Here is a 12,119-nt window from a genome sequence, read left to right as displayed (position 1 = left end):
TTAAAAATTGCTTTGGGACTGAAACTGTGTGCTTCAAATTTTCCCCACAGCAGTTTACTGGCAGCTGGGTTGCAAACCCCAGAAAATAGGTGTCTGTGGTTGGTAATGCTGACACGGCCTCATTCTACAGTGCTGGAGAACATCTCAGTAGAGAGACCAGAAGATGCACACAAGCTGCCAGAAATCCTACAGCTCATCCCTATGTGCTTGTTCTGCTGCAAGATAGTAAATTGACTTAAATTGCTGAAATTACAAAACAAAACCAAAAACAACAACACAGGAAAAGAATCCCCAAAACAACCAAACTAAAAAAACTCTAGCAAAACTGGGATTTGTGCTTCTAGGAGGCCCTGACCTGGCTTGCAAATCACTTCTCCCTGCCACCCAGCTTTGGCATTGCTTTGCCTTCCTTATTGCATATCTGTTGATCCATCCTGTAGCTGAAGTCTGTATGTAGTGTAACTGTAGTATGAAAAAAATCTCTCAAAATAATTGGATTTCTGCCAATCAGATTGGTGAATTTTCCTTATCTCTGGATTATTTCTTTTTGTGGGGTCTAGTGGTACTTTGGTTGAACCCAATAGAGGAAGTCCCACTGAAGTCAGTGATGCACAATGAGGGTGTTCAAAGACCTCTCCAGGCAACCTCTTTGTGATTCCCTCTCTCTGTCATTTTTTAAAATGCGCTCAATTATCACCAACTTCCAGTGTTAAAATTCACTTTTTTTAAAATACAAACATATATCACAGAAATATGAAGGGAAAAGCCATCAATTTCTTTGCAGATTATTACCTATTTGTATGACACAAAAGAAAAATCATCATTTACAGTCACAAACTGTACATACTATTTGGTGGGAGTATATTTTGTGGCTTAGAGATAAAAAATGTACTGCTTCAGTGGCAAGTAAAATGATTATTGACGAGATATAAGACTTAAAAATCAAGAAAGGATGATAATTTGTCTAGAGAGACAATCATTGTAATATGTCTAACACAGAGGTTTGGATAGTAGAACGGTGAGTAGAGGGGTCTGGGGAAGGAAAGACACTGTCATGCAACACAGCACTACTTCTTGCTCAGTATACTCTTCAGGCTTCTCTCCACTGCTTCATCTAACTCTTCTTCCAGCTCTTCCTTCTTGGACATGGCCAGCTTGGACTGATAATCTTTTACGATTTGGTCTATATACGGTGCACTCTGAGTCCCATGCAGCATCAGTGTCCACTCCTTCAGCACACCCCGCTGGGGCTGGCTGCCAACAAACCCAATCTCCAGAGCCCAGGTGCCTCGGGGGTCTTCTCCCCAAGTGTGAGTCGTCATGAAAGGCCATTTGTCAAAACCCACCTTGGAGTCATCATCCCTGGGGCGCCGGCTCAGCAAAATGGACTTTGTCCCCATGGGTGAGGTCATGTTGATGTTGAGGTCTCCTCGCCGAGTGGAATTCACAGTTATGACTGCCTGCACATGTTCAAGGTACCGAACAAAGTTCTCCTTCCCCTCACACGCATCAGTTGTCAGCGTGAGGAACAGTTTGCCACTTGGTGGTATCTTTCTGTGGGTCAAAAGATAATTAAGCAAATTAAAACAGTAAAATATGGCTTATGCTAAAAGTACTGGGTTTTAGTGCTTCACAGAAAAACACTGTATGATTTCCCTTATTAATACATGAAGAAGTAAGGAAAAAATAGTTGCAAACCTAGTTAGAAAGCTAATGTTCCCCTTTTAGAAAATTATACCAAAACCTTAATTTGAAAATAATTATGAAATGTACACCTACAGAAAGAGAGAAGTAATACAATTTTAGAAGCACATACTGCTTTTTAAGGACTAACATTAATGGTTGCCTTTACTTATCACTCCTATATTGGGTAATTGCATAATAATCTGCATACTCAGCAAAAGAACCATGAGTAGTCAGTCATGTCAGTTTTCTTAAATGACAGCAGCAAATCCTCTGGTGATGGAGGAACCAATTGCACAGAATTTCAGTGCAGTCACATTAAAGCCTTTGTCCCTGTTCTTCTTTGGAAACCAGCACAAGCATGGGATGCTGGAGTCGGCTCATTTGAAAAATAGTTTTCCACAAGATTTCCATCCTTGAACAGCTCCCAGACATGAGTACATACACCAAGGAAAGAAGCTGCACTTGTTTACTGAGTTACCAAAGTGCTGTCTGGCCCGGGGGAGGAGGTGCTGGGAACAAGACTGTAAAGTGCCTTCTAAACCTGTTGGGGTCAGGATGCAACTTCAATTACCCACTGCCCCAGAAACTGGCTGGCAAAATATATGGAAAGTGTATAAATGCTCTACATCTTCACCATCAGTGTTCTTTGAGCAGTGTGACATTTTCCTCTGTCTAAAAGAAATAATTGAAAGACAAGAATTATAGCAATCATTACGAAAGGGACCAAGTCACAAAAGAGTCCAGTCACCATGTCATTATCTTGTCTTCCAGTGGTTTCTCCCTGACCTTAGTTGTGCAAATTGAGAATCTTTTGAAGGGCATTGACTACACTGTGGTAATGAATACCTTCTTTTCAAAAGAAATCAGCACCAGCTTGTTCCCTCTGCTAATGAAAAACCACATTCTTTAGAGACCAGTGAAAGCATTTCATTCAAGCCTAGCTTCCAGGAATTCTTTTCTTCTTGAGATGAGCTCCAGATATTACACTTGGTACATCACTATGTGGCTCAGGCCAGTCTCTGTCCCCCTTCCATAGAGTATTACATTCTTGGAAGTACTTGCAGAGCAAAAAGGCATTTAGATCGAGATCCTCAAGGCATTTAAACACCTACCTTACACTGAAAAATCTGTGTTGTTCTGAGTATTATGGAGCAGAAGTTGGCATAACATAAATATTGTATAGCTAAAACATTTGAGCATCTAATTTAGTACCCTTGAGATACTTATTTTACATGTCAAAGCACAAGAAAAATGCACTACATGCAGACAGATGTGAAGGGTTGTAATTTCACAGTGGCCACGTGCTTGCAGTTTCTCTGCATGGGAAGCCTCAATCTCAACTCAATCTGAATTAATGTTGTCTCACAGCCTTTTCACACAGTGGACAAAGCTTTGTCAAACACTGCTTCATTACCAGAGATGTGACAAATGTTTTATCTTTTGCAGTTAATGAGGAAGGACATCACAGTATGAGTCTTTTCTTCTTGTCCAGACTAAAGCCCAAAGAAGCAAGAGCAATGTGCTCCCACTACATCTGCTCTGCAGAAGGCTTGACAGCTGCAAAAAGCTTTTCTCTCCACCTTCTCAAATACTGCAGTGCAAAAGCTCTCTTAGCTCTCTAAAAACATGAGAAAAGGCTTCCTCTGTTTCCCCCTTTCCTATTAACTAGGATCAAATAGTCTCTGCTTCACTAGACTAATTAATTATTGTAGTCTAGGTGAACTTTTCTAAAGAAACAAAAAGAACCAGGACTAATGAAAAAGCCTGACACAAAGGTGAAGAAGAGAAAGTGGATTTTCCACAGCCTTACCATGTGCCACTTCCCAACTTGTGTGCATATACATACATATATATATAGTATGTCCACGGCATAGTAGCCAGTGGGAGATTATATCTAGTATATCCCACTTTTGCATGTGTTGTACCTAGTGGGAGATGAGCAGAGGGAGCTCCTGTGTGCTCCTGTTCCTCAGTTAATGGACTACGGTTTTTTAAAAATTTTTTATTTCCCTAAACCAGCCAGAACCCTTGTCAGGAAAAGTTCCTGTTGCTAACAAATGTTTCTATTTTAAATACTGATTGTGTTCAGTACACAGTATATTATGTCTGTTAATTATTTCCTGGCCTTTTGCTTAACTGACAATGCTGCTTTAAAACACACCTCCATATCAACTACTCACCTTCATAAATCTATACCAAATACATATGTTATGTATAAAAATATCTATACTTAAATAAAAATATAGAGAGTATATATATAAAACGTTGCTTCAGCAAGCCAAACTGAAAGAACAACCCACTTATCTACTGCAGAAATGCAGAGTTTTAATTTCCAAAGAATCTCTGGAGATGCTGGGACTTAGCTAGCTATTTTTTTTTACAGTGCAGTTCAAAAAATGTATATGTTGCACTTCAGAATGATTGTCATCTCCTGTCAGTGACATTTTCACTGGGGAAGACAAATATTACAGCAGTGCTGTTAATATATAGATGTGTCAGGCAATTTACAGGGGGACACCCTTACAGCCTACAGAAATAAATGTTCTTTCCTCCTCTAGGATGATCCCCATTCAGTAAATGGAGCTATTCTAAGATAAATGAGATTACTGTGCATTTAATTATTAGTTAATAAACTAGAGATATCCTTAAACTAACTTTGGTATTCTCATTTGTTTTTCACCTGTGAGTATGCATAGGACAGATAAATTAAAACTCAGAGATCAGCTGTAGAACCTTGAATCATGCAAATTTAATTTGCAAGGTTGGGGAGAAACCCACTCTTTTCCCTGGCTGAGCTATGTGCTAGGGTGGCACCCTGGTTTGTTTTCTTTTTCCAACAGAATAATGTTCTCTTCAAAAATGGCACTGAAAAGTCAAATTTCAAATGGTATAGATATAATTCAGGCCATTATTAAGTTAGTATTTCAATTACTTAAATTAAACTAAAGCTGTTGTAGTCAATTAGTATTCATTAATTTATTTGTAGACTCATTCACTTGAGCACATAAAGGTAAATCAGAAAATAACCTACCTACCCTGAAATTAGAGAATTGAAGAGCTTAAAGCAAGCACAATTAAATGCTATAGTGCTCAGTGCTGGTACTTGTAGATTATTGCTTCAGTCTTCTGGAGATAAAATTGTCTGCTGAAGAATCTCACAATGAGATATGACTTGGCTGATAGATATTTCATGTGGCAGCAGTTAAAGTAATTTACAGTGCCAGTCTCCTATATTTTCATTTGGGGATAGGCTCTTTCTTCACAGAAACTTTAGCACAAATATACCTGTGAGTGCCCAGGAGAAATGGATGTTGCTATTAACACTACTGGCACTAGCATATAGGATGGGCTATAAAATGTGCTGATCCAGGAACTGAAAGATCATATAGTTTCATCAAGCATTGTTGATGAAAAATGTTTTATCAACTTATTACTAGTAATGTTATGGTTTCTTAGGAAACAAAAAACCTCATTAAGTTTCTTTAACTGTCTTTGTCAACATAATTTTATGCTTGTGGTCTCCCAGGTGCCTGAAAGAAGCCAAACACATCCACCAAACAATTCACTTACTCAGGTTCCTGTATTGACCCTCCAACACAATGGAATCTCTCAGGAACAGTCTTCCAGTCTTTTGCCATCTTAACCATGGCTCCTGCATCTAGGACACCATAGCCAAACAAATGGTTGAACTCCAGTCCAACGCCATTCCTACGCCACCTGTGAACCTCATCATGAAGCTGGTTCCTCTTGGAGGTGAGCACTGTCAGATGCTGCATGTCTCTCCATGTCAGATGCAAGCTGTGGAAGAGCAACATGAGAAACAAACGTTGCAGCATTTCCAAGCAGATATTAAAGAAAAACTGTTCTTGAGTAAGGCTTTGGGTAAAGTTTGCTTCTATGAATAACACTGGAATTGTAACTACACACATATCAGTAACAAAGCTTCTATTGATCCTTCAATTGATCTCAGTAGGAATAAGAATAGGTTTGAAGTATATAGTACTTTTCCAAATATGTTCTCCAAAATTGCAAAACCACTTCTGATTAAAAATAACTTATTTTAAGTAGACATTATAGATCCAACATGCAATTTTTAAACTAATAAAATGAGTAAGATACTACACCAGATCCTGAGAGAAATGCAAAAAATTCAAGGTTTATAAAAAAATTTCACCTAGCTTTCTTCTTAGATCTTGCCCCCTTTTTCTTGCCTGCTCTTCCTGCTTTTCCCATGGACCTTCCAAGATCCACCTGCAGAAGCCCTAATCTGATGAAGCTGATGAGCTCTAAAGATCCAGGTGTTAGCAAGGCCAGGATTCTGCAACTACAGATATATGGGCCATGGGTGGCTGCAGCTTTGCAGTATAAGGTATGGCAGAGGTTTTTCACCCATGTTATATTAGCATGAATGGATGTAGTCAAGTAACATTTGCCTAGTTACAATGGCTATTTTTCATCATCTCTAGTCTTCCTAGACATACAGTGATTATGAAAACAGGAAGGGCACTTATTATTCTAAAAAGCATTAGAACTGACATTTGAATTCTACGTAACTGAAGCTATTCCAGTAGTTTTATGATGAACTCTCTCAACATCACAGTATGTCTGATTCAAACCATCAGCCTAAAAGGATGTGCTTTTCAGCTTTCTGTGCCCCAAGTAATAAGCATGCATGCATGCTGAATGTACACCAGAATAGCAAATTACTGTCATTTCCCCAAGGTAACACAAGACAGCTGAAAAGAAGATATCACTTGCATCATTCTTATTGAGCTCTTTTAAGAGCTTGTTACATATCTTAAAGCTGTACTTTCTATTTCATAGATTGGTCTGGTTTGAGAGACATGTCAGTCTTATATTATGTATGAGCTGACAGACATAATGCAGGCAAGAACAGGCTTCATGGGAGACTGTCAGTGACTCCTGGCAAGACTCATCCAGGATAGTTCTGTGAAATACAATTCAATACAGCCAGAAGGATATGAGAGACATTGACAGTTCCTTCTCTCTCCTGCTGCCTTCTCTCCAAAGCCTAGAAATTCTAGCACAAGCTAGGGGGTATAAAGTCTAATTCCTATGCATTATAATGGCAGAGTAATTCCAGTCTTTATGGGTAGCTCAAATGAAAAAGAATGATAATCATTACTGAGATATTTAGGTTCCAGTCCAGTTAAAACATTCAGTGGTCAGAAAATTCACTAAACCTTTACATTTTTATGGCCATATTAATATTTTATATAGTGGCTGTCCCACTGAATGAATTTGATAGTAGAAGGAATGATCATCCAAAGCTAAACATTTGGCATGTGTTTTACAAGTATAAAACCTGAAAAATGAGACTTGGACCAAGTCATGTTCTGAGCATGATAGCCATTGCTCTGTTAATATAAACTTGGCTTCCTCTCACAAATCTTCATTATTCTGCACTCTTGAAGGAAACTATGCATATAGTACTCACTTCATCCTGTGGTTACAGCAACTGAAGCTCTGTAACTAAGCAAATGTTGCCTCAGTTCATGAAAAAAAAAATTAACATAAAGTAAAAAGGTGGTATAAGTTATTGAAAGAAAAACTTTTCCTAATCAGTAGAGAAGAAGGTAACGATTTCAAGATATAAAAAAGGTTCCAGTGTCAGGAATACCATGGAGATAGTAGACAGACAATGAATATTTATTCCTTCATGTAACAGCGCAAATGCACAGCACAGAAGCAAGCTACCAGCAATGGGTTAAGAAAAAAACCAATCCACAGCACCATTGCAAAAACAAATATTGAAGAACTGGTTGTTACTGGATGACCTAGGTGCCAAATACAGACAATCTGAAAAAGAGTTAGACAACTTCAAGGAAAATCAATCTGCCTGTGGCTATTAAACAGAAGAGACCCACTGCTGTCTCTACAAATCATGGATCGACAAAGCTCTTGTAAGATCACTCTTAATCCCCATTTCTTGTCCTCTTCCTAAGCATCTGTCATTGTAGACAGTATCCTGGCACAAGATGAACTCCTGTCTCATATTACAGGGTCATTCTTATATTTTTATAGGCTGGGAATTACACAGAGGACATGTGGAGAAATTAAATAATCCCTTCCTCCAAACAGTGCTAGAGTAGTCTAATCCCCAGATACAGAGGATGGGGAGGACACAGGGAGAGCCAGACAGCCAAAATACATCTGCCATGCAACTTTGGCAAGGCTTTTGCTCCATCTAAAATTCACCATGCACATCACTACTGTACGAGGTGGCTTTTGAGCTGGTTATTGCAGCCTCATGCCACAGCCAGCCAATTGAAATGATGAACACCATTAAATAAACCACAGGCCCTCTCCTCTCTAGAGCTCATGAGGAATTTCTCAACAGCATACTTAGCCTCCAGGGCCAGGGCGAACACTCCAGCTGCTTCAGGGGCAGCTGCAGACGTGCCTGAATGACGTAGGGTGCAGTTGCCATACAAATCTGTTGTAGCCTGCAATGATAATAGATGTAATTAATGAAACCAGCTATCCCATTTTCACTGCAGCTACTCAGAAAAATACAGAAAGCGGAGTTTGTGCCCTTGCTCTTTCATTGTATTCATGCCCATGATCTGTTCTCTTTTCTGGAAAAGTGTATCAATTTAAAACCACAGTGAGACACATTCAGAGCATAAATGAAAGAGCAAGTCGTCAGGTAGTAAACCAGTGGTCATTGTCACTTAGAACCCACCTATTTCTTACAAACACGGTTTAACCAAAGGCCTTTAATTCCTTTCTGATTATCAAAAAGATTTGAAACTAGAATTGTTAACACTACGAGCTTTTTAACATTTGTCCAACTCGAGACCAGCAGCAGCACCAGGTTGCTGTCTTCTGTGCAGAGTAGTCACTAGCAGAGACCAGAAAAAAACCTCAGAAATGCATTTTATGGCAATAATTACAAAGATGCCACAGATCATTTTGGCTGGTATCATCACAGAGCTGATTGAAGACAGAAACCAGCACTCTGTCTGCTACTGCATGTGGGCATTTAGGATTGCACAGTGTGTCTTGGGGATTTGAAACAGGGCCATGGAAAATGTACAACAGCTTTTTGCAAAAAATAACCTTGAGTTAGTATGCCTGCATTTTCCACTCTGTAAACTGAACTAAGTCCTGGCTAGTCTGAAGATGCTGAAAAGCAGTGATCATTACAATGGAAGAGAATCCCAAACACAACTGAACAGAACCTGTCTGTTTTCCAGCTGTAGGTATGGCCCTGCAGCAACAGCAGGCTCTGGTAATGTGAACCCACATATGTCCTCTGTGGGTGACTAAATGTCATTCTGCTCTGTGCTGCTTGTACAGCAGAAGTCTGTCAGTACAAGAAAATATGATCTCAGATATTAACTTAGATTTTTACAGAGATTTTGTCACACTGTCCTCCAGAAAGAGGGCAACGGAACTTTGTAATCTGGTTTCTGATAAAGGAAAGCACCGACTTTCCTTCGAAGCTCTAAAAGATGGAAGATCATTGCTGTTCTCAGTAAAAATCCCACATCTTCTCAGCCGACCATTTTGGCACCATCACATACTGCAAATGAGAAAATATTCATCGCAACAAAGAACCATCTGCTGCTCCAAAGTACAGAGAGTTGCAATAGGTCATATAGATAAATACACATCATGGACAAAGACAGCAACAGCAGCACAATAGTATCAGGACTCACCACGCCAGCTTCTGGATTTCTCTTCCTCCCATTACTAAAGGTGGAGGCTAAGGTTGAAGAGCAGCTTTCATCATACAGAGCTGTCCGTCCATCATTTATAGCAGAATTGATGGAGATTGTCCACATGCTCGATGCATAACCATCACAGTTACAGTCATCATAGCTGCCTCCATCTCCAGAGGCCCAGACATAGATGCTGCCTTTTCCACCCCGGCCCTGTGAGAGGAGAAAATCGACCCTCTGGGGTTAAACAGCAAATAGGAGATAGCAGCAACTTTAAACTTCTGAAGTGCTCAGGCCTGAACAACAGGCCCAAGCCAAAGCTGACTTAGAAGAATCCTGAAAATCATGTAATAGATACTGCCTGTGGTTAGCCATTTAACAAAAGAACCTTGCATACAGACTGACCAAGCTGCTTTAACACGAAACCGGCTGCTTTAAAAACTTTCACGTGACCTTGTGTAACTATCTGCAAGATATGGTAATAAATTATCATTTTAAGAAACCTTCCCAACTGACATCACCAGATGTTTATTTCCAAGAAACCCCTATTCCCACCATGGCCTGGGCTCTGGCCAAGCCCTGGTCCCTGTTGGTTGGGAAGTGTGTTATAAAAGCTGGAACACTCCATTTGCAGTGACTTTGGAGACCACGCTTAGGAGTAAATGCACTTCTAGGAGCTTCCAGTTCCCTGGAAAGTTCTCCAAATTGCCACTGCAACAGACCCAGCAGCTGTGGGTTCTGGATGATGGTAAAGTATTTAGGCAATTGGTGATGTATCTTTCTCAATCACTGTTCTCCCTCTCTCATACAGTATTGATTAGGTGCATTATCTTGCTTGTTTTGTTCGTTGCTGAAGCCAAGTGCGTAGTAAGCTTATTGTTTTATTAAATGTATTATTTTGCCTCTGTGTTGCCTCAGTATTAGTAGTAAAATAAGATCATTCTTTATTGGTGTTCATGTCCTTTAAATCACCATCAATTGGCAAAACAACTGCATATCTAATTGTAAAGCTGAGCATCTATAAAGGAGAAATAAAACATGTATGAAGCTTCAGGTGTGATACACAGACCTATGCAGGTTATTAAATCCAGGTAAATGGCAGCCAAAGCCAGTTCTGCAATCTTGTGTACACAAAGCACTTCCATTTATCACCTGGTTAGCTTCACACCCGGAAGGCTCCTGTGGCACATGCCAAGACATTTTACGGATTCATTAGCATTTATGTCACAGTCTAAGTTCCATGAGGAAAAGTGTTTTAAAAGGGATATAGGTCATCTCACAGGATGGGTTTGTAAGATCCAGTTAGGTCCAGACAATGGCTGAAAAGCTCTATCAGCACCTTTTTCTTTCAATACATTTCTTTTTCTAATGGTATGATTGGCTCAGAGTTGTTTTTTTTTTGTCAAACCAGCTTCTACTTTTAAGGACAAAATAAAGCTACGAGGCCTTACAAATAATCTACAGAAGAACAGTCCAGCAATTATGCTGAGATGGACAGGACTACTGAAGCTGAAGGGCCACTATAAAGGCTTGCTATTAATTAAACAAAAGAAATCCATACCCTCTCCCCAACTTCCAGATAGACAGGTAGTGGGAAAGGATCAACTCAGCTCCTTCTAATTCCATAATCAGAAAGAGGAAGGAGCTGTCTCAAAGAGAGTCAGATGTGAGAACTTCAACTCTCAGAGAAAGATCAGCGGTATGGAACTCAAAGCTCAGATCTCCAACTGATTCCAGCACAGCCACCATTTCTCTCTATGTTTAGTTCAAGTAATCCAACATTTACTTCCAGAAGTCTGCAAGGTTGGAATTTAACACACTGTTCAGATACACTGAGCAAAAGACTAAAAAATTTCTTCTGGTCTTCTCATTGCCCAGCACGAAATGGAAGTTAATGAATATACAAACTCAGTAACCTGCAGTGGCATTTTAATAGGGAACCTTTTCAGTCAGGATTTTAAATCAAATCTCAGTTCCCAGCAGTAGCTTCTATTTTTCATTGCACCCCACTGAACAGAGCAACCTCATTATTTCAAGCACGTTAGTGAGTTGCATTATAACCCACTGAATTGCACAGCAGGATTGCTGACACTGGGATATGTAACAACTCAGGACACAGATTTTCATAATAAAGATAATGACTATGAAAAAACTCACTGAAATCCATCTAAGAACTTCCACAAAGGCCTGGTATCAGTCGCATTTTAAGGGAGGAGGATACTCTTGCAAAAATATGTACTTTTAAGAACAAAATCATGCTAGCAATTTATTTTAAAAATAAAAGTCAGTAGGAACAAGACCAGTTGCACCTTTTTTCTCTTGGACTTTTTCCATATCCCACCTTTTGCTCTGACTAGCATTAGTTTACAGGGTCCAAACCTGGACTTTGGACTGCCTTCAGAGGCTACATCCCAATCCTGCCACCACCATGCCCACGTACACCACCACACCACTTTGCAACCCTCTACCTGCTTTGGACAGCCTCAGTCCCAAAAAAGCAGGTGGCTGTCCAACAGAGAAAGCAGGTGGCAGGAATAGGATGCTCGTCATGTATGGACCCATTCTTAAACAATCTCCTTTCTTGTCATTTGAAAGAGAGAGGAAACTCTTCAATTTCACATGAGAAATTCACTAAAGTGCTAACATGAATTTAACCTCTGCAGTGTCCAGCACAGAGAAAAAACTTAGCCCTGCTCAGCAGGAGTGTTCTGTGCTGCCAAGCATTTTACCCCATGAATAGGATTT

General features: G+C 39.8%; 1 protein-coding gene across 1 annotated transcript in view; it reads right to left on the bottom strand.

Annotated features, from left to right (window-relative positions):
- Positions 1–985: 985 nt before the first annotated feature.
- PCSK2 (proprotein convertase subtilisin/kexin type 2) overlaps positions 986–12,119 on the bottom strand; it is a gene marked incomplete at its 5' end in the record, with an annotated part of 109,369 nt that continues 98,235 nt past the window's right edge. Inside the window, 4 exons of the mRNA XM_084202012.1 lie at positions 986–1,554; positions 5,257–5,484; positions 8,053–8,153; positions 9,372–9,587. Coding sequence (XP_084058138.1) covers positions 1,068–1,554; positions 5,257–5,484; positions 8,053–8,153; positions 9,372–9,587 — 1,032 coding nt within the window. The 3' untranslated portion in view covers positions 986–1,067. The remainder of the gene's footprint in view (positions 1,555–5,256; positions 5,485–8,052; positions 8,154–9,371; positions 9,588–12,119) is intronic.

The sequence above is a fragment of the Fringilla coelebs genome, assembly GCF_963513975.1.
Source record: "Fringilla coelebs genome assembly, chromosome: 3".
NCBI classification, from domain to species: domain Eukaryota; kingdom Metazoa; phylum Chordata; class Aves; order Passeriformes; family Fringillidae; genus Fringilla; species Fringilla coelebs.
This window is presented reverse-complemented; position numbering and strand designations above follow the sequence as displayed.